Source organism: Gracilinanus agilis, chromosome 2 (assembly GCF_016433145.1).
Source record: "Gracilinanus agilis isolate LMUSP501 chromosome 2, AgileGrace, whole genome shotgun sequence".
Lineage (NCBI taxonomy): Eukaryota > Metazoa > Chordata > Mammalia > Didelphimorphia > Didelphidae > Gracilinanus > Gracilinanus agilis.
In genome coordinates this window covers 232,168,157-232,190,016 of record NC_058131.1, presented here as the reverse complement: position 1 = coordinate 232,190,016, position 21,860 = coordinate 232,168,157, and the positions used below count along the sequence as shown (strand labels likewise).

General features: G+C 46.6%; 1 protein-coding gene across 2 annotated transcripts in view; it reads left to right on the top strand.

Moving 5' to 3' along the window:
• The first annotated feature begins 313 nt into the window (after positions 1 to 313).
• Positions 314 to 21,860, top strand: part of CAD (carbamoyl-phosphate synthetase 2, aspartate transcarbamylase, and dihydroorotase) — a 29,332-nt gene continuing 7,785 nt past the window's right edge. The window contains exons 1-37 of one of the 2 annotated variants that reach the window (XM_044660999.1): positions 314 to 395; positions 545 to 684; positions 3,079 to 3,208; positions 3,530 to 3,672; positions 4,053 to 4,194; positions 4,598 to 4,769; positions 4,994 to 5,179; positions 5,356 to 5,459; positions 5,837 to 5,982; positions 6,260 to 6,391; positions 6,539 to 6,772; positions 6,890 to 7,111; positions 7,338 to 7,526; positions 7,926 to 8,050; positions 8,203 to 8,333; positions 9,887 to 9,999; positions 10,653 to 10,897; positions 11,117 to 11,363; positions 11,871 to 11,969; positions 12,082 to 12,306; positions 12,387 to 12,569; positions 12,761 to 12,979; positions 13,504 to 13,671; positions 14,002 to 14,184; positions 14,319 to 14,423; positions 14,972 to 15,211; positions 16,012 to 16,093; positions 16,644 to 16,810; positions 16,982 to 17,146; positions 17,368 to 17,499; positions 17,815 to 18,016; positions 18,311 to 18,501; positions 18,698 to 18,838; positions 19,613 to 19,711; positions 20,714 to 20,810; positions 21,520 to 21,564; positions 21,680 to 21,846. In XM_044660999.1, coding sequence (XP_044516934.1) covers positions 314 to 395; positions 545 to 684; positions 3,079 to 3,208; positions 3,530 to 3,672; positions 4,053 to 4,194; positions 4,598 to 4,769; positions 4,994 to 5,179; positions 5,356 to 5,459; positions 5,837 to 5,982; positions 6,260 to 6,391; positions 6,539 to 6,772; positions 6,890 to 7,111; positions 7,338 to 7,526; positions 7,926 to 8,050; positions 8,203 to 8,333; positions 9,887 to 9,999; positions 10,653 to 10,897; positions 11,117 to 11,363; positions 11,871 to 11,969; positions 12,082 to 12,306; positions 12,387 to 12,569; positions 12,761 to 12,979; positions 13,504 to 13,671; positions 14,002 to 14,184; positions 14,319 to 14,423; positions 14,972 to 15,211; positions 16,012 to 16,093; positions 16,644 to 16,810; positions 16,982 to 17,146; positions 17,368 to 17,499; positions 17,815 to 18,016; positions 18,311 to 18,501; positions 18,698 to 18,838; positions 19,613 to 19,711; positions 20,714 to 20,810; positions 21,520 to 21,564; positions 21,680 to 21,846 — 5,793 coding nt within the window. The remainder of the gene's footprint in view (positions 396 to 544; positions 685 to 3,078; positions 3,209 to 3,529; positions 3,673 to 4,052; positions 4,195 to 4,597; positions 4,770 to 4,993; positions 5,180 to 5,355; positions 5,460 to 5,836; positions 5,983 to 6,259; positions 6,392 to 6,538; positions 6,773 to 6,889; positions 7,112 to 7,337; positions 7,527 to 7,925; positions 8,051 to 8,202; positions 8,334 to 9,886; positions 10,000 to 10,652; positions 10,898 to 11,116; positions 11,364 to 11,870; positions 11,970 to 12,081; positions 12,307 to 12,386; positions 12,570 to 12,760; positions 12,980 to 13,503; positions 13,672 to 14,001; positions 14,185 to 14,318; positions 14,424 to 14,971; positions 15,212 to 16,011; positions 16,094 to 16,643; positions 16,811 to 16,981; positions 17,147 to 17,367; positions 17,500 to 17,814; positions 18,017 to 18,310; positions 18,502 to 18,697; positions 18,839 to 19,612; positions 19,712 to 20,713; positions 20,811 to 21,519; positions 21,565 to 21,679; positions 21,847 to 21,860) is intronic. The other variant, XM_044661000.1, reaches the window with a different exon arrangement.

The window sequence follows — 21,860 nt, the reverse complement described above, 5'->3', positions numbered from 1 at the left end:
GAGGGCCTCTAAGTCTCGGCGATATCTCCGGGGTCTTGAACGGGTTTAGTGACGCAACGTCGCATCACTCGGCCACGCCTCCCGCCCCCTTTGCGTCTTCTCGGCCCCGCCCCTGACGTCGTGGGCTGGTGGCGCCGTCTCAGTCGCAGCTCCCGCCACCCGGGAGTGAGACGAGGAACGTGTCCCGGCTCGGTCGCCTCCGCCGCCGCAAGCCACGTGGACGGGCCGGCGCGCCGTCCCAATCGACTGACCCGCTCCGCACGTGGTCCTAGCAGCCCCCCTGCGCTCTCCTCGGTGTCTCGGCTCTGGCTCCATGGCGGCCCTGGTGCTAGAGGATGGGTCGGTCCTGCGGGGCCAGCCCTTCGGCGCGGCCGTATGCGCCGCAGGGGAAGTGGGTAAGCCCCCTAGCCCAGGGTTCCCAGGCCCTCTCACTCTCCTCTGCCCCGGGCTGGACCTGCCACCCTCCTCAGGTCGGTGCCTTAGCCATCCCCCACCCCTCGCCCTGCCAGGTGGCTGACGGCTGTCCCCATCTGTCTTCCCCCAGTGTTCCAGACTGGCATGGTGGGCTACCCCGAGGCCCTTACCGATCCCTCCTACAAAGCCCAGATCTTGGTCCTGACGTATCCACTCGTGGGCAACTATGGCATCCCCCCAGATGAGGAAGACGAGTTCAGCCTCAGCCAGGTACAGGGGCCGGGCCGGCCTCTCCCGCCCAAAGGTTTCCTGCCTGCCTCAGCTGCCGCCCTTTGCAGAAAGCTTATTGAAATCTATCCGGGAGGGTCAGGATTTTCGGGTCTTCTACTTGTCATACCACATCCCAGACTGGTGGGAATGAAGATCTATAGAAAGAGAATTTGTCCCCTTTACTCTCCCCTCCTCCCCCTACCCATTACACGTGTAAACACGATTTGTACTTCCTTCTGGTAAACTGGCAAACATTGAGGTCCTTCCATGTACTAAGGGATGGAGGCATACAGGACCTCCCATTCCAGGAGCCCTAAGGACAACTGGAATGCTGCTGATAAGGATTGTAGGTTGGGTGTCAGTACTGTCTGCCTTCTTAACTTGACCCTATCTTAAGGGATGTTGCCACACCCATTTTGACTTAAAATATTTATAGATTGACTGTGAACGTGATACTCTTCCGATGTTTGCTGCGGGAAGGAAAAGATGGGAAGATGATTAATAACCACCTAGCATTCATGTGGTCCTTTTTAGTTTAAAAAACAATTTTATGTGATCCTCACATAATGCTGCTTGAGGTTGGTAGAACAGTTATACCTATTTTACAGATGAGGAAATCGTGCTAGAAAATAGTGTCACTTGTTCAAAACCTCATAACTAATCAGATCTGCAGACTCCAGATCTAGTATCCTTCCCACTATGCTGACTTTAAGTTGCTTTTTGTAGTTGGGACTGGGGCGTGGAATAAATGGCAATGATAATAATTATTGATAAGTTGTACAGTGCTTTGAGGCTTGCAAAGCATTCTATATGTAATACCTAGTTTGATTTATAAATAACCATTATAGGGCAGAATGATTGCCATAAAGTCTCTTTGGGAGTTTAGAAGGAGAATTTATATTTTATAAGGATCAGGAAAGAGTTTTATAAAGTATATAGCATTTGAACTAATTAGCCTCTAAAATGGATGGAGACAAATGCAGGTAGTATAGGCCAATCAGCTAAAGGAAGTATTCTGAGCAAAAGTCTTAAGGGCAAGAAATTATTCAGGCTTCAGTTTAACTAGAGCATGCGCAGTAGTAGGTGATTTGTTTAGAATGGTAGACTGAATCCAAAGAGCCATGAGAGCCCTTGAGTACCAAGGCTATAGATTTGGGCTTCATTTTGTAGGTGATGAAAAACTATTAAAGTTTGTTGAGGCAGCTAGGTGGTATAGTGGATAGTGTGCTAGGCCTGGAGTCAAGAAGACCTGAGTTTGAATTTAGCCTCAGACACTTAACAGCTGTGTGACCATGGGCAACTCATTAAACCTCTATGTGTCTTAATCCATTGGAGAAGGAAATGGTAAGCCACTGCAAAATCTTTGCCAAGAGCCCACATACAGCATTGGCTTGCTAAGGGAGTCATGAAAAGCTGGACATGATCAAATGATTGAATAACAACTGAAGTTTATAAGAGTCAGAGAGAAACTGTAGGAAGATTAATGATATTAGCAGTGAGTACAATAGAATTGGAAGGTATGAGGGTGTGAGTAGGAAAGATAGAAGTCAGGATAACCAGCTTAAGTGCTCTTTTATTTGTTTAAAGCTAGAAGTGCTAAAGACCCTTCTGGTACTTCTCTAAATAGTCTAACTTTCAGATGTAAGGAGAATCTGTCACACTTACAAAACAAGCCAGAACTGATTTCTGGTGTTCTATACTAGCCTTCCTCAATTCCTATAATTTTCTGCTTTTTTCTAATGTAATCCAGCCAGACAAGCCTACTTGCTGTCCTGTCTTGCAGGAGGTCTCTTTTCACTAGGAGATGATTAAATCTTGCTTTTGCCTCAGCTCTTCATCCTGGAATAGCTTCCCAATTTTCTTTTGTAAAGTTCCCTCCCTTCTTTTTTTTTTCTTTTTTTTTTTTTTAAATTTCTTTTAAACCCTTAACTTCTATGTATTGGCTACTAGGTGGAAGAGTGGTAAGGGTGGGCAATGGGGGTCAAGTGACTTGCCCAGGGTCACACAGATGGGAAATGTCTGAGGCCAGATTTGAACCTAGGACCTCCCGTCTCTAGGCCAGACTCTCAATGCACTGAGCTACCCAGCTGCTCCCCCTCCCTTCTTAACTTGACTTTTCTATAAAACATTCCAGAAGCAAGCTAAATGTTTATCTTTTGGGGATTTTGTTTTAGTGCCCTTTTATTGGTTAGTTTTATTTATTTATTTATTTATTGTCTTATAAATTGTAAGCATTTCTAAATCAAGAGACTTCCAACATCTTCAAATTATACTAATTTTCTATAGTCCTTAAGTACCATACTAAATGCTATATTTATTCATTGAGTGGTAATGACTGATAACATATTATGAGAGCTGTAGCCTCTGGGATCTTTACTAACTCTTCTTTTGCAGTGGTTTGAATCATCAGGAATTCATGTGGCAGGACTCGTGGTGGGAGAATGCTGTTCTACACCTAGCCACTGGAGTGCCACCCGAACCTTGCACCAATGGCTGGAGGAACATGGTATACCTGGTCTCCAAGGTACTAGAGGAGGAAATGGAGGGAAAGTTGGGGTGGAGGGTGGACAGTACAATATCCTGAAGTTGAGGAAAATCAGAAGCTGTTATTAAGCAGGACATAGGATGAAATTGGGACAGGAGATTCTAGATTAATATAATAGGATCAGGAATGAAGGATGGGGGAACCATGAGCTGTAGAGAGAAAGGGAAGCTGTGCTCCTTGGGACAGGCCTGCTGGAAATAGTTGTGTGATGCTGAGGGGGAAATTTGCCCCTGAAATCTAATCTCTCTGCTGAGCCCAAGTTGGATAAGAGTAATCTTTATTGGTCTCTTGGTCTAATAGGAGTTGATACTAGGGAACTGACAAAGAAGTTGCGGGAACAAGGATCACTTCTGGGAAAGCTGGTGCAGGATGGGATAGAGCCTTCATCCCTACCATTTTTGGATCCCAATGCTCGAGCTCTTGTACCTGAGGTTTCCATTAAGGTATGGACCTTGGGGAATGAGATGGAACCTGGGTATCATCAAGGCTAACTCTTTGTGTCAATTATGCCTTTAACAATTGTCTAGAAAACAATAAGGATACTTTTCTCTCATCATCAGATTTCCCATAGATTTTTAGAAGTCACATAGCCAGTTCCTTAGAAGGACTCTATCACCTTGTTAGAATTTTTTTACATGCTATATTCATATTGAAAAATAAAATATAATTTTTAAAAATATAGTTGCTCAGAGATGGACCTTAAGAACAGGGAGTAATCTTTTTTAATTTGAATGTTAGAAAGGTTGTGAGGTAGTGGGAGAGAAAGCTGATGACTCCTAGGACAGATTTTAAAATGATATTATCTTACCTTTTCTGCCCTCAGGAACCAAGGATATACAATGCACGGGGGTCTCCACGAATTCTTGCTCTGGATTGTGGGCTCAAATACAGTCAGATCCGATGTCTGTGCCAGCGTGGGGCTGAGGTCACTGTGGTGCCCTGGGACTACAAATTAGATAGTCATGGTGTGTGTCTGGGACTTGGGGCAAGTGACCAGGAATCATGCAAAAGCCAGAGTTGGTGGGAATAAAGATGCAGGGGATTGATGGGTTCCACCCTAGGGAAGGATGATAGAGTTGTTTTAGCTGTAGTATCTTTGTGGTTTTTTTAAAAATTAATTTAGTTTTTCCATGGTTACATGATTTATGTTCTCTCCCTCCCCTCCTCCCTTCTCCCTCCCCACGAGCAATTCCACTGGGTTTTATATGTATCATTTATCAAAACCTCTCTCATTATCAGTATTTGCAATAGAGTGATCATTTAAAGTCAATATCCTCGATCATATCCTATCAAACCATGTGATCAATCATGTTTTTCTTCTGCATCTGTAGAATCTTTGTTGATGGCCATATCTTCTTTCCCTATCAGAGTATGAAGGTCTGTTCCTAAGTAATGGTCCTGGAGACCCTGCCTCTTGCCCCAATGTGGTATCTATGCTGAGCCGTGTCCTTTCTGAGCCAGACCCCCGACCTGTCTTCGGTATCTGCCTGGGTCACCAGCTGTTGGCCTTAGCCATTGGTGCCAAGACTTACAAGATGAGGTGGGAAATGTGTTGGGATGGGAAGCGGGTGTGCCTTAAAGGGTCTCATCCTATGATGAGGGTCCTGGGGCTTGGTGTTGGTGCCATTGTAGAAGGGCTTGGGGGAGGGATGAATAGAGGTGGTATTGATTGAAAAGAGGTATGATGAGACACTAAAGGCAGATGAAGTTGTGAGTTGGTATTTGTAGAAGGGGAGAAAATGCTCAGACTGATTTTTCCCTCAGGTATGGCAACCGTGGCCACAACCAGCCATGCTTGCTAAAGGGCTCTGGACGGTGTTTCTTAACATCTCAGAATCATGGTTTTGCAGTGGAAACAGACTCTCTGCCACCAGGCTGGACCCCTCTTTTCACAAACGCCAATGATCATTCCAATGAAGGCATTGTACATGAGACCCTGCCCTTCTTCAGGTGGGGGCTTGATGAGGGGCTCACTGGCATCTTTGTCTGGTAATTGCTCCCACAAAGGAGCAGTCACTAGACAGAAGAGCCTTTATCTAGGATGGGGGCTGAGGATGGTGATGAAGGACTGGCAAACCAGAAACTATAATAATGGTGGTGTGCTACTCCTGGCTCCCCTTCTACAGCGTCCAGTTCCACCCTGAGCACCGAGCCGGCCCCTCTGATATGGAGTTGCTTTTTGACATCTTCCTGGAGACCGTGAAGGAGAACAGGACTGGGGGCAAGACAGGTGGGGGGCCTGAGTGGGACAAGGTTGGGATTTTAAAGGTAGACAAGACTGGATGGGGGTGGCTCTGGGATGGGAAGAAGAAATATGATGGGTGTGACTAGGGAAACTAATATGGTTTGAAAGTGCTGGGGCTAAGCCACAAGATGATTGATTCATTTTTTTCCTTTGTGAAAAAAAGGACTAGCCTGGAAATAAGGAAATTTGAATTCTAGTCCCTGTTATTCTGTTACTAACTCATTTTGTGGTTCTGGGCAAGTCCTTTTTCATCTTTCAGGGTCTCAGTTTCTTCTCAGTAAAATTAGGAGGTTGAACTGGCTAATCTCTGAAAGCTTCCAGCTCTTAAGTTTTTGTGACTAAATCTTCTTAACTTTTTATAGTTCGTGAAAGGTTAATGGAGCGTCTCTGTCCCTCGGGTACCCCCACCCTAGGAGACATGCCTCCATCTCCCCGAAAAGTGCTGATCCTGGGCTCAGGGGGTCTCTCCATTGGCCAGGCTGGAGAGTTTGACTACTCTGGCTCTCAGGTTAGGTTCTCACCTTCATTCTTTCCTCCCTCTGGTGTCTGTTCATTACTTATCCCTCCCCATCCTTCCCCTTTTACCATGGTGGGCAGAAAGTATAAGAAAAGAGGGACTGAGGCTTGAATGTTCTTTTGATAAAAGTGACCCGGATTTCTGGACAAAGGTAAATGATTAAGAAGGGTTGGAAGGAAATATTGCTAGGGATTTTTAGGAACAGTTGAATATTGGTACAAAGATATTTTGGCTTCTGGGTGGTAACAGACCCTCCCTACAATTTCAGGCAATCAAGGCCCTAAAAGAGGAAAATATTCAAACACTACTGATAAATCCTAATATTGCCACCGTGCAAACCTCCCAGGGACTGGCGGACAAAGTCTATTTCTTGCCTATTACTCCTCATTATGTGACTCAGGTATTACCAGCAGAATGTGGTGGCGGGGGTGGGGGTGGGGGGGAAGATCTTGAAGAGAGGTGGTGGCATGATGGTTGCTTCTTTGGGTTCCTAATCTTTTATATATGCTCTTGCCCATCAGTATGCTTTGCCCATCTTCCAACTCAGGTTATTCGTAATGAGCGTCCAGATGGTGTGTTACTGACATTTGGGGGCCAGACAGCACTGAATTGTGGTGTGGAACTGACTAAGGCTGGGGTTCTGGCCCGGTATGGAGTACGGGTCCTAGGCACCCCTGTAGAGACAATTGAGCTGACTGAGGATCGGCGTGCTTTTGCATCAAGGATGGCAGAGATTGGAGAGCATGTGGCCCCCAGTGAGGCTGCAAACTCCCTGGAACAGGTATAGTGGAGACAGGACCCTGGACATTATCTGGACCCATTCCTTTTTTGCTATGGGCTTGGGTAGGTGTTGAGAACTCAGATACCAATACCCGTATTTCTCATTTCCTTGTCTTAGGCACAAGCTGCTGCAGAACGATTGGGGTACCCGGTCCTGGTACGTGCTGCCTTTGCCCTAGGTGGCCTTGGCTCCGGCTTTGCTTCCAGCAGAGAAGAACTCTCCTCTCTGGTGGCGCCAGCCTTTGCTCACACTAGCCAAGTGCTGGTGGACAAGTCCCTCAAGGGATGGAAAGAAATAGAGTATGAAGTGGTGAGAGATGCCTATGGCAACTGTGTCACGGTAAGTTGTGCCAGGGAAGGGATCTCCACCAATTCTGGATAGCCTTTGGGGTAGTGGAGTTAAGGAAGATCATGGGAAGGCTTTAGTATTGAGGGATCAGGGCTAAAACCTTTGTTAGATTATGTCCGTAGGACCAGAGAAAGGGGAGGGATCCTCAGAAGAATCCTTTGCATCAGTTATTAGTACTTTTTTGCATTGACCCTTAATGCAACCTCTCCTTTCCTAGGTATGTAACATGGAGAATCTAGACCCACTGGGCATTCACACTGGTGAATCTATAGTTGTGGCCCCAAGCCAGACACTAAATGACAGGGAATATCAGCTATTGCGACAGACTGCTATCAAGGTGACTCAACACCTGGGCATTGTTGGGGAGTGCAATGTACAATATGCCTTGAACCCCGAGTCTGAACAGGTAAAAAGCCCTGAACCCCTATCTGAGAATTTTCCATACTGCCCCTCCCAACTATCCACACAACCCTAACTTGCCTGAGATACGTATTTCCTTGGTTGTGTGCTCTCTATCTCCCCTACCTACACTTTCCCATGCAGCAAAACCCCATGACCTCAAGCTGTAAAGCCACTGAGGCCTGTAAGGGGGGGTGGGGGGGGGCTTAAGACCCTCTGCTGGGATGGGGAAGGTCTTGTTTCTCCTACTCTCTGTTTCAGGAGAACTTTTCTCTCTTACTCAGCAGGAGCATTGCCTCCTTTTTCTTAACCTTTTTACATTCTAGCCAGGTGCCTGGCCAGCAAGTCCCTGGGCTTCTAGGTTGGACTCACTGATTTCTTCTTTTCACCTTGTATGCTTTGGCAGTACTATATCATTGAAGTGAATGCAAGACTGTCTCGCAGTTCAGCCCTTGCCAGTAAAGCCACTGGTTATCCTCTGGCCTATGTAGCAGCCAAGCTGGCTTTGGGTATCTCCCTGCCTGAACTCAGGTATGAAGTGTTAGAGGGAGGCATTTGCAGAATGGGACTGAAAAGATGAAATCCTCTTGGACAGAGAAGGGCATCCTACAAGGGTTATGGGCATATTGGGGGCATTACTAGATTTTTCTCTCTTTGCCTCTCCTTTGGCCACTGCTTCTCAGAAACTCGGTAACTGGAGGTACTGCTGCTTTTGAGCCCAGCCTGGATTACTGCGTGGTTAAGGTCCCTCGATGGGACCTCAGCAAGTTCCTCCGAGTTAGCACAAGGATTGGAAGCTGCATGAAGAGTGTTGGTGAGAGACCAAAGGACCCCATTAACACCAAGTACCTATATAATATGATAATAATCCCCTCAGGCACCCTAGATTCAGAGCACTCTTTTAATATCTATTGGCATTAGCATAAAAAATATCTTTTGATGTACCTCACTTGTGGGTGTGCTTCTTGGCTTTCTCCAAGGAGCAGCAGCAATTCAAGAAATTCTATAGGAACTCCTCTCCTCTAGAGGAATTTCAGCAATTTAGATTATGTCTAAAGCAAAGATCAGAAACAAGGGGTAGTCCATAATATTTATGATTCCATTTAGTTGATTCAAACCAGCTAATCAAGAGACTTGGTACCTTTACTTTCTATCTTAGAATCAATACCGTGTATTGGTTCCAAGGCAGTAGAATAGCAAGTGCGAGGCAGTGGAAGTTAAGTGACTTACCCAAGGTCATACAGGTTAGAAGTGTCTGAGGCCAGATTTGAACCCAGAATCTTCCATCTCAAAGCCTGGCTCTCAATCAACTGAGCCATCTAGCTGCCCCTGGCTTACCTTTTTAATAGCATATGTTTCCTTGAGAATCTACAATATAAATTCCTCATTTTCATGTCTGCTGCACCACTTTAAAACTGAAAGGGGCCTTGTTAATGTAACTATGGTCCACATAGCAAGAAATCAAGCATCAGGAACCAGGAGTGGATTTTACTGAATCTGGTAAGGCTGAAATTACTAAATTATAGGACGTGAAGTCAGGAAAACCTGGGTTCAAGTCCAGCCTCGGTTCAAGTACTAGTTGTGTGACTCTGGGTAAGTCACGTAACCTCTATCTGCCTCACTTTTCTCATGTGTAAAAATGAGGATAATAATAGCATCTACCTCTTGGAATTGTTTTAGGAATAAAAAGAGATACTATAAAGCACTTTACAAAACTGAAAGCTCTATAAAAATGCTATCTGTTATTTTTTAATCAATTCTATAAGATAATTTATCATATGTCAACAGTAGGCATATAGTGCTTGAAGTAGTATAAAAAATGTAAAGCGATAATGGAAACATAATGACATTGTAATAGGGACAAAGTAAATGGAATAAGATTCTTCAGTGATTTAGGTGGTAATTTTAGACTTCAAATACATGCATAATTTAGACAGTGTTCTCATTAAAAACTGCATCAAACTATTACACCTCTTTAACCCCAAGTAGGTGAATTAGATGAAAAATCTTAGTGGTAAATCATGATGAGGATGCTTTGTAGCACAGTGTACCACAAGCCAGACTTAAGAGTCAGTAAGTGTGACTCCCAGGTTCGAGGCCCATTTCTGGGCCCTCTCTGCTCTGACCTTAATAAATAATTTAACCTCCTAGTGCCCCAAGGTGCCTACTTCTAAATTGTTCATCTGGCCTGGTAGAGAGAGTTTCCTTACTGTGAGTGTACCATAAAGGAAATCACAGGTTTGGTCCCCCCAAAAAAAAGTCAAAATAAAACAGTAGACCAGACATCCTTCCAGTGAGGCCTGCTTGAATGGACCCCACAGGCTCTTTAGACTGATTCTTGCACCTCTTTCTTCCTCACTCCCCTAGGTGAGGTCATGGCTATTGGACGTGGGTTCGAGGAGGCATTCCAAAAGGCCTTGCGCATGGTGGATGAGAACTGTGTTGGCTTTGATCACACGATGAAACCCGTCAGTGACATGGTGAGGGTCAGGGCAGCCCCATCCACTTGATACCTGAAGCTGATCTTGCTACTCCCCACTGTTAACCTGTCACTAATGGTGCCAACCACAAACATTCCCTAGGCTAGTTGGGTTGCATTAAGGGCTGCCCTCTGACAGAGGCGTGAGGTGGGGAGTCAGGAAGTTCAAATTTGGCCTCAGATACTTACTAGCTATGTGGTCCCAGGTAGGTCACTTAATCTCTCCATTCAGTTTCCTCACCTGTAAAATAGGGATAACAGCTACACCTATCAAATAGGGTTGTGTCAAGATCAAGTGAAATGCTGTTTGTCAAGTGGTTAGCCCAGCATCTGGCTCATTCTATAAATGTTTATTCCTCTTGCTTTATGGAATAACCTGATCCTACCCTTGATATTCTTTTTTGGAAAAGTTTTTAAAATCCTTACCTTCCATCTTAGAATCTAAGATAGAAGGTAGTAAGGGCTAGGCAATAGGAGTAAGTGACTCATGCAGGGTCACATGGCTAGGAAGTGTCTGAGGTCAGATTTGAACCCAGTACCTTCTGTCTCCAGGCTTGGTGTTCCATCCACCTGAGCCACCCAACTGTGCCCCTCTTCTCTATATTTATTCTTGGTCAAACCTTCACCCCTTTCTTTCCAACCACCCCCTATCAGGAGCTGGAAACACCAACTGACAAGCGGATCTTTGTGGTAGCAGCTGCCTTGTGGGCAGGATATACCATAGACCGACTGTATGAGCTTACTCGCATTGATCGCTGGTTCCTGCAGTGCATGAAACGCATTATAGAACACACTCGGAAACTAGAGGAGCACCGTGGGCAGCCCTTGCCCCCTGATTTGCTGCACCAGGCCAAGCGCCTTGGCTTTTCCGACAAGCAGATCGCCCTTGCAGTACTCAGGTAGGGGCTGCTGGTTGGGTCAGGGAGCCCTAGGGGCAGGTTGCCAAGGCTGCCCAGGGACTAGAGGCGTGGTTGTTTTGTGGGGAGAAACTTGGAGAGCCTGAGACCTTTTCTCTGGGATGGGGGCTAGTCGATTTGAATCGCAGCAGATTTTCTTGCCTTAGAATGCTACCATCCTCTCTCTGTGTACCCATTTCTGTCCCTGCTCTCCCTCTCCAGCACAGAGCTGGCCGTACGAAAACTACGGCAGGAGCTGGGCATCTGTCCAGCGGTCAAGCAGATTGATACGGTGGCAGCAGAGTGGCCAGCTCAAACCAACTATCTGTACCTGACTTATGGGGGCACCACCCATGACCTGGCTTTCCACGCTCCCCACGTCCTGGTCTTGGGCTCTGGCGTCTACCGAATTGGCTCCAGTGTGGAATTTGACTGGTGTGCCGTGGGCTGCATCCGGCAGCTGCGCAAGGTCTGGGCTTTAACCCTCAAGATGAGGCTCTCTTCCTGTTTCTGTAATCCTTGACACATTACTTGTCCATAATTGATTGGGATGTCGTCCCACTTCTACTTTTTGGATAATTGGTTACTCATCCAGCAGCTGTTCTCTGTGTCTCATGCCTGTCATAGGATCACAGATTTAGGGACAATGAAGCCTATTCGGAGGTCATGTAGTCCAGCCTCCCACCTCATATAGGAATACCCACTCTGGCATTTACACAAACATTTTGAGTAATTGGGGTTTATTGATTTTTTTTTTTCTTTTTAACCTTTACCTTCTGTCCTTATTGGTTCTAAGGCTAGGTGAGTGAGGTTAAGTCACTTGGCCAGGGTCACACAGGCTTGTTAATTCTTTAGGGATGGGTGGATTCTTGGGGTCTGGGAGTCAGTTATAGTAGGGACATTGTTCTTAGTCTCTGCCTAGTTCTACCTCTCCTTTGAACCCCATAGCTGAATAACATTTCCTATCATGCCACAGATGGGGTATAAGACTATTATGGTGAACTATAACCCTGAGACAGTCAGTACTGACTATGACATGTGTGACCGGCTCTACTTTGATGAGATCTCTTTTGAGGTAAGGGAAGCAAAGAGGGGAGGGGAGAAAAGGGCAGGGTTAATTCATTTTATTGGAATTCTGACTTTCCCATAGTGTCTCTTGGCTGACTCCTAGTATTTGACCCCTGCAGGTAGTGATGGATATCTATGAGCTAGAAAACCCTGAGGGTGTAATCCTCTCCATGGGAGGTCAGTTGCCCAACAACATGGCCATGGCCCTGCATAGGCAGCAGTGCCGGGTCCTTGGCACATCCCCAGAAGCCATCGATTCTGCTGAGAACAGATTCAAGTTTTCCCGGCTTCTTGACACGATTGGCATCAGTCAGCCTCAGTGGCGAGAACTCAGTGACTTGGAGGTAGGCCTGGTGTTTGGGGTGCAGAGCACAAGTGAGGCTCAGGGTCTAATGAATGCCACCTGACTTCTCACTGTCTTTAGTCTGCTCGAGAGTTCTGCCACACTGTGGGGTACCCTTGTGTCGTCCGTCCATCCTACGTGCTGAGTGGTGCTGCTATGAATGTGGCCTATACTGATGGAGACCTGGAGCGATTTCTGAGCAGTGCAGCAGCTGTCTCCAAAGAGCACCCCGTGGTCATCTCCAAGTTCATCCAAGAGGCCAAGGTTGGTGGCTGACTAAAATGTCTCTGTTCCTCTCTCCCTTGCTCCCGGATGCTACCCCATTCTCCCTCATCTCCTGGCCCTGTGGGGACATTGTAGTCGTGGTTGCTTCACATGAAATATATGAGTTGAGCTGGGCTGGTTGGGAGAGGAGAATTCTCACACTGATGGTCATTCTCCATTGTGGCTCTCAGGAAATCGATGTGGATGCTGTGGCCTGTGATGGCATGGTGGTAGCTGTAGCTATCTCAGAGCATGTGGAGAATGCAGGGGTGCACTCAGGGGATGCCACTTTGGTGACTCCTCCACAAGACATCACGCCCAAGACATTGGAAAGGATCAAAGCAATTGTTCACGCTGTGGGTCAAGAGCTGCAGGTCACAGGGCCTTTCAATCTTCAGCTCATTGCCAAGGTAACGGGCAAGACTTGGGCTGGAAGTAGAAGTTAAAGGTTAATATCCTCTTTATTGCTAGAGCAGAGCTTCCCAAAATTTTGTTCTGTACCTAAAGTTTTGTGATTACAGAAAGAGAAGGCTAAATCTTTTTCCTTGTGTGATCTGCCAGTATTTTCAAGCTTGAAAGTAAAAAGTCAGGTCCCACTCTTCTTTGGAAATAGACCTTTGGAGGACAATAATGGACTTGCTGGTAGTTATGAATACTTAAAATGCCAGATGCCTTATCCCAGGCCCCTGAGCATTTTGAGCCAGAAGTTCAAGTGTCTATAAGCAATAGGAAAGGGAGCACTAAAGCCTGCCTGACTCCCTTCATTTAATCCCTTTAGACCCATAATCAGTAAATTGAATACAATTACATTGTAATCTTACAATTCATATCCAAAAAGGTAGGGTGGATAGAGGAATAGAGATTGGTTGACCAATAACAGCAGGGCCTGCTTCTTGTGGAACATAGGTAAACATCATCATCTGTGTTTTCCCAGGATGACCAGCTCAAGGTTATTGAGTGCAATGTCCGTGTCTCTCGGTCCTTCCCCTTTGTCTCTAAGACACTTGGAGTAGATCTGGTAGCCCTGGCTACCCGAATCATCATGGGTGAGGAGGTGGAGCCTGTTGGGCTCATGGCTGGAACTGGAGTAGTGGGAGTTAAGGTAAGAAAAACTGGCATCACCAGGGTTTAAGTTGAGGGTTGGGAAATCCTAGGAGGCAAGATTTTTATTTAAGTCCTTATCCTCTGTCTTAGTATCTTTTCTAAGGGAGGAGAACAAATGGTAAGAGCTAGGCAATTGGGGTTCAGTGACTTGTCAAGGTATAGCTAGGAAACCACATTTGAACCCAGGACCTTTTGTCTCCTGGTCTGGTGCTCTCTACCCACCTAGTTGCCCCAGTTAAGGTCTTTTTGTTGTAGCCTAACCTACTTCTTGATTTAAATGATGTGTCCATAGAAATCCTTAAAATCCTTTCCCTTCTCTCACCCCCAGGTGCCCCAGTTCTCATTCTCACGTCTGGCAGGAGCAGATGTGGTGCTGGGTGTAGAGATGACCAGCACCGGAGAGGTGGCTGGCTTTGGGGAGAGCCGCTGTGAGGCCTACCTCAAGGCTATGCTGAGCACCGGCTTCAAGATCCCCAAGAAGAATATCCTGCTGACTATTGGTAGTTATAAGGTATGGTAATTGGGTTGGGAAACAAGAGTGAAGGTCAGTGTTCCTTGCAAGAATAGTGGGGTCTCTGAAGTGCCATTATGTCACCAGTATCAGGTAATGCTCTTCCCCCCCCCTCCCTCTTTCACCAATCTCAGAACAAGAGTGAGCTGCTTCCTACAGTGAGGCTGTTGGAGAGTCTAGGCTATAGCTTATATGCCAGTTTGGGCACAGCAGACTTCTACACTGAGCATGGTGTCAAGGTAAGCTACCCTCTCCTCCTATGTTATTTCTTTGGCTCTTACAGTTAGTTTTATATCCTCCCTCCCTTCCCCAAGATGCTGTTCTGGTCCTTCATTTTCCTAGGATTGGCCTAGGGGAATAACAACTGCTAAGAGCAGAGCAGCCCTATAAGTCAGGTAGAGCAAGTATGGGCATCCTCATTTTACAAATGAAGAAACTGAGTCTCAGAACATAAAAGTGATTTGTTTGCTCTTTGTCACATAGTTAGAAATTTCAAATCGAAATGTCAAATTCCCGAGTGTCTGGCACATCTGGACTCAGACTCTCAGAACTAAGACACCTTGAGTTTTATATTCATTTCTGTCACTTTTACATCATGGCTAAAGATAGAAACATACCCTTTTGAGGGCTTTTTCATTTTAGAGATAATTGATTCCTGGACACTGCCCCCTTCCTTCTCCCCCCAATCCAAAGGGTCCCTAATCTCCTGGGTACCACTTCATTTGAAAGGGACCAATCACACTCATCCTTGTTTTGGCAATGTCTGCTGGGCTTTTGGGGCACCTAGGTTACAGCCGTGGACTGGCACTTTGAGGAGGCAGTTGAAGGTGAATGTCCTCCACAACGAAGCATCCTGGAACAGTTGGCAGAAAACCACTTTGAACTGGTCATCAACCTGTCAATGCGAGGGGCAGGGGGTCGACGCCTCTCCTCCTTTGTAACCAAGGGCTACCGGACCCGTCGCCTGGCTGCTGACTTTTCTGTGCCACTCATCATTGACATCAAGTGCACTAAGCTATTCGTAGAGGTGATTGGGTCTTAGAGAGGAATCAATAGGTCTTTATTGTGATGGTACTGGCATTAAAGGGAATTTCCAGTAAATAAATTTGGTGGTTGGAGCCGGGAAGGCATGAGAAGATAGACCTCAGTATAAATGCTGTTGCTGCCTAACAAGAAGAGTTGGGTAAGGAGAGAAACTGGTTGGGAAAGGCAGGACTAGGCTTTAGTGTGTTGAAGTTTGGATTAAGTACTCTCTCTTTTATAGACCTTTGACAAAACAAAAGTCAAATCAAGCTAGTATGAGATAGATAGACACAACAATCAAAAACATATAGATGGGAAGTCAATGGAACAGACAGAAATTTGCAACATAAGCTTAAGAATGGTGGGTCATCTGTGTGACCCTGGGTAAGTCACTTGACCCCCATTGCCTAGCCCTTACCACTCTTCTGCCTTGGAGCCAATACACAGTATTGACTCCAAGACAGAAGGTAAGGGTTTAAAAAAAAAAAAAAAAAAAAAAGAATGGTGGGTCTTAGAATATTCCAAGAAACATATTCATGGATAATTGATAATAGGGATTTTAGTTAAGCAAATTGCAACACTTCCATTGTTCTTCCTATAAGGGTTTCACATAGGAACTCATTTTCCCATTGTTAATTAGGGTAGTGGTACTTAATCTACCCATATCCCTTTTCAGTAATGTCAAATTGTATCGAAACAACAAAATAAAGATGGCTTACAATCTTTATTCTGCTGGTAGTGGCTTTGAACAATCCCATGAGCACTTCCTTCCCTAAATAAAATGTTGCTGTCATCTACTTGTAGGCATTGGGCCAGATTGGGCCAGCTCCTCCCCTGAAGGTTCATGTTGACTGTATGACCTCACAGAAACTTGTACGTCTGCCAGGTGAGTGGCAGTTTTCTGCTTCCACATTGCTCCAGCTGGGCATCTGGATCTAGCATGTGTGGGTCATGTCTATCTCTATACCTAGGCATGTTCTCACTGCTTTCCTTCTTCTGTGGTACCCTGCCCATGCACCTTGCTCTAATTCCTCTCCAAGGTTATTCCCCATACCAGTCAGTTCCTTTTCTTTCTCAAAAACTCCTACTTTAGGGGGCAGCTGCTAGCTCAGTGGATTGAGAGTCAGGCCTAGAGACGGGAGGTCCTAGGTTCAAATCTGGCCTCAGATACTTCCCAGCTGTGTGACCCTGGGCAAGTCACTTGACCCCTATTGCCCACCCTTACCACTCTTCCACCTAGGAGCCAATACACGGAAGTTAAGGGTTTTAAGAAAAACACAACTCCTACTTTTCCCTCTCTTCTGCCCATCATTCCCTATCAGCTGTTGGTGGGATAGAGTCCTGCTCTTTTTTGTCCTACACAAAAACCTCTCCTGTGTCCTTAATGGATTTTGTTTCGTGGAGTTAAACCTGTCTTCCTTTTCATCTTCTCCCAGGGCTGATTGATGTACATGTGCACCTACGGGAACCAGGTGGTACTCACAAGGAGGACTTTGCTTCAGGCACAGCGGCTGCCCTAGCTGGTGGGGTCACCATGGTGTGTGCTATGCCCAACACCCGACCTCCCATCATAGATGCCCCAGCCCTTGCCCTTGCACAGAAGGTGAGTGATTCCAGACCCTTCATTTGATTCACAGAAATGCTATTGACCATGTTGTTCCATTTGGTCAGTTCCTTCCCTTTTTAGTAGATCTGTTCTTTGACCCTATAATTGTCCTGAGTATATCTTTCTGAGATGTCCAGGCCAACACGATTGTACTTTATTGTCCTCTAGTTGGCAGAAACAGGGGCCCGCTGTGACTATGCCTTATTTCTTGGGGCCTCGTCAGAGAATGCAGGAACCCTGGGTGCTGTGGCTGGAGCAGCTGCAGGATTGAAACTCTATCTCAATGAGACATTCTCTGAACTTCGACTGGACAGCATCTCCCATTGGATGGAGGTGAGAAATCTGAGATTGGAGTAGCTGGGAGGTGGTGCTGAAATAACTATAGCAGGAGATGGAAGACAAATAGGGAAAGGGAACAGTGGGGATGGGTGTTGGGTGGCTCTGGTGAACAGAGTAGAAGGGGAAAGAGTGGGGGGAAAGAACCAGGAGTCCTTGGCAGCATTGCCTGAACGATGGAAGAGGATCCCAGACTGACCTATAAATTCTCACCCTAGCACTTTGAGACATGGCCGCACCATCTCCCCATTGTGGCTCATGCAGAACGACAGACCGTAGCTGCCATCCTTATGGTAGCCCAGTTGGCTCAGCGACCTGTCCACATCTGCCACGTGGCCCGGAAGGAGGAGGTAAAAAGCTGAGGGCAAGAGAGAGAGTGTGTGTCAGAAATCCGGGAGTGTCTGTGTGTGTGTGTGTGCATGTGCGCATGCACTTTTTCAGGCATGCATTTTGAGGAGGGGGTAGTGGCACTGTATCAGTGGTGGGGAGAGGATAGAAGGAATGAGGTGACAAAAAGTATATGGGATAGAACAACAGGACCTCAGAGTTAGGAGCCTTTTCTTGTCTCTCTATTGGTCCACAGAAAGAAGTCCAAAGGGACCAAACTAGGGGATCAGCCCCCGAGTTGAGCTCTCTCTGGAACTCCCTATTCTCTCAACCTCCAGATCCTATTAATTAAAGCTGCAAAGGCACGGGGGGTCCCAGTGACCTGTGAGGTGGCCCCCCACCATCTCTTCCTGAGCCAAGCAGACCTGGAGCGCCTGGGACCTGGGAAAGGAGAAGTCCGGCCTGAGCTTGGCACCCTTGAGGACGTGGAGGCTCTCTGGGAGAACATGGCCATCATCGACTGCTTTGCCTCAGACCATGGTGAGGAGGAGAGACCCAGGGTTAACTTGTAAGAGCTAGTTTGTGAATCAGGCGATGGAGTGGAGCATTCTCCATGATCAAAGGCATGGGGCTTTATCAGCTTGATTGAGCGTGGTGACTGGAGTAGAGTTCCCCCTCTGCTTTTCCCTCTTCTCACACAGAGGAAAAGACCAGCATCTTCCCTTATCCACTTTTCCCATTTCTCTCTTATGAGGAGCTGTTTTCTGAGGTGAAGCTGAGTTCTAAGATAGGGAAACTGTCTTGGTCCATCTAGCAACATTCCCTTTCTTTCAGCTCCTCACACCCTGGAAGAAAAATCTGGGTCCAAGCCTCCCCCTGGCTTCCCAGGCCTGGAGACAATGCTCCCGTTACTGCTAACAGCCGTGAGCGAGGGCCGGCTCAGCCTGGATGACCTGCTGCAGAAGCTGCACCACAATCCCCGGCGGATCTTTCACTTGCCCCAGCAGGAGGACACCTATGTTGAGGTGTGGGCTTGGAGTGGGAGGAAGGTCCATGAAGGAAAGCAGCCTCTGGATGGAAAGAAGAGAAGACATTGTGCTGAGAATGGGGATGGGGGTTGGGTAGCTTTGAACCCAAACATTACCCTTCTTTTGGAGAGAAGCTATGTTCAATTATGTTCCTGGCCCACCCCCCAACACACATAACCTGTTTCTTGGGCAGGTGGATCTGGAGCATGAATGGACCATCCCCAGCCACATGCCCTTCTCCAAGGCACACTGGACACCTTTTGAAGGACAGCGAGTAAAGGGCACAATCCGGCGAGTTGTCCTTCGAGGGGAGGTTGCCTACATTGATGGCCAGGTATCTGAGCCCATAACCCTCGTCCCTCCCTCTCAATCCTGGGTCAAACCCTCTTGTTTCCTAATCTCATCTAGATCAGATAATTCAGTCATTTCCCCTTTCGTAGCCATTCAGGTCACATTCCATAGAATTTTTGAGCTTAAAGGAACCTTTCAAATCATCAGATGCCACCCAATTTACCAAGGATTTTTTATTCAGTTTCTGCGAACTTCTGGTGTTTACTCTCCCTGCCCTCCCCTCCCATTTGGGCACAATTTTAATTGTTAGGAAATATTTCCTGGTTTTGAGATAAAAATCTGCTTCCTTAAACTGCCACCCATTCACTGATGACAAATCAGCCTTGGGGGTTAGCTAGAATAAGTAATACCTCTTTTACTCGACAACCCTTTAACTACTTAAAGATATGAGTTGATTCTCTTTCCATCAGTCCCCATAGCTCATAGTGGCCCAGCTTCCCCCCTCCCTCCATGAAAAGAAGCTTTCTGTGATCCTAAATTCCAAGCATGACTTCCAAGAGCTTTCCCACAACAACTTAATTTCCTAACTATGCTGGAGACCATCTGTTGAGTTTCCATATGCCAGTGATTGCCAGATAATCAGATGCCAGCCATTAGCCTTCCTTCGTGCAAGTGGCCATTACAAAGACATTGACCCTGACTTCTGGTTGCTACATGACTTTCCCCTTGCTCTCCCATTGTCTTCCAGCTTACTTGGTTTCCAGAGAATTCCCTCCCTGACCCATACCTCATATTCTTCCTGGTCTCTTGTATACAGGTACTAGTGCCTCCTGGCTACGGGCAAGACGTGAGGAAGTGGCCTCAAGGCCCAGTGCCTCAGCACCTGCCTTCAGCCCCACCCAGTGAGAGCATCAAGGTATGGAGCCAAGGGGCACAAGGTCATGTGGTACTGCTTCTTAAATGTTTTCACTATGGTTTTTTGGAAGACAACTTAGGGTCATCTAATCTAACCCATACCTGTGTAGGTCTTTCCTACACATAGGTTATAAACACTCCCAACAAGTGGTCCCCCAGCAACTACTTGAAGATCTTTAGGTATAGGGAACTACCTTTCCTCATTCCCTAGGCAGTCCCATTTTACTCTTTGGATAACTGGTGAAGATTCTCCTTCTAAATCTACTACTACTTACTCTTAAATGCCCTCTGGGACCATATATCTGATTCTTCTTCTTTTTTTTTTTTTTTTAAACCCTTGTACTTCGGTGTATTGTCTCATAGGTGGAAGAGTGGTAAGGGTGGGCAATAGGGGTCAAGTGACTTGCCCAGGGTCACACAGCTGGGAAGTATCTGAGGCCAGATTTGAACCCAGGACCTCCCGTCTCTAGGCCTGACTCTCAATCCACTGAGCTACCCAGCTGCCCCTGATTCTTCTTATACATGGCAGCCTCTCTTACTTGAAGACAGCTACCACATTCCCTTGAGTATTATTCCCTTTGCCAGGCAGAACAGCTGATTCTGGCATGTCATGGTCTCAGGTTCCTTCACTATTACAGTTGCCCTCCTTTGGACCACCACTCTGCTTGTTTCTACTTTGCCATTGCAGGAAACACAGCCAAACAGGATTAATGGGAAGAATGGTGGTGCCATTTGGAAAATTTGTGATAGATAAGAGGGTTATTATTAACTTATACCTGAAACCAAATTAAAGACACTGTCAGGTCAAAAACACCCTAAGGAACCAGTTCATGGATATTAAGGATCATTTTATTAGTGGAGAGGAGGAGGGATTAGGGATACATGAAGGCTGAGGAGACTTAAGTTTGTGAGACAGTAAGTTTCATTTTTCTTCAAGGTAGAGGAAGGAAGGAGGGATTTTTAGTTGTTGTCTTAAAAGAATGGACCCATGTTACCTTCACAGACTCCAGAAAGACCCCGACGTGGCCTCCCAGGCCATCCTGATGGGCGATTCCATCTCCCACCTCGAATCCACCGAGCTTCTGACCCTGGCCTTCCAGGTGAGAGGAATTCTGTTGATATAAACCATAGGGATGGTCTTCTCTCCTCATTTCTCCAAGGATCCTAGATAGAGGAGTAGGTCTTAGGGGGCTCGGCATTTCTTCCAAGTTGTCTACTTACTTAGCACCCTAGATTGATGACTCTGCTTGCTCTAGCTCCTGCCCTTTCCCTTTTCCTGCCTTCTCACTTCTTCCCCAATCTTCCCACCAAGTTTGATCCTTTTTTTTTAATCCCATGATTTTTGATAAGTAAGTCCAGGGGTGATTGTCTCCTCCCCAGCTTCCCCTTATTCCTCCTCTCTTGTTATGGGCAGCTGTGTTCATCGGCCCAAGAGCCAGGACCCCACAAGGCAACAGAGTGTGGGGTAAATCTGGGGCTATTCCCCATGAAGTGTCTCTTAAGTTGCTGTGAGCTCAGACTTTTCATCTTGCATAAGAGCCATGCTGTTATGGGGCTGAGCAATTGGGGGTAGGGGCAATGAGGACATTTGCTACCTGGGTACAAGTTTGCTGGGGCAGGCGCTGTGTGTGTGATGTGTGTACATGTCTGCCTGTAGGCCAAAGCTACTTATTTTCCTCTCTCAACTAACCTGCTATGGCTGCCTTGGTGTGAGTTGGTTTAACACAGTGTGATAAGTAAGCATCCTGGGAGATGCATGGCTGCCTGTGACTCCAGTTGATACTTATTTCTTCCCTATTCCCTTTGTAGCTGAAGAGCCCAAGGAGAAACCCTCCCGCAAGACAGTGGAGCCAGGTGGGAAATTCTTTCTCTAATGGGAAGCACCATGAACCAGACAGTGCTGGTAGGGAAGATATGAAGGGAAACTTGAGTTGAATACTTTGGCACTGGTTTCATTCTTCTGCTGCAGATCTCGCAGGAACTCCTGATAGCTGCTGCTACCCTCCTCCAGTGCCTAGGCAGGCCTCACCCCAGAACTTGGGTACTCCTAGCCTGTTGCATACTCAGACTTCACCCTTGCTGCATTCTCTAGTTGGCCAGCATATACTGTCTGTTCGTCAGTTTACCAAAGATCAGGTACCTGGCAGGGG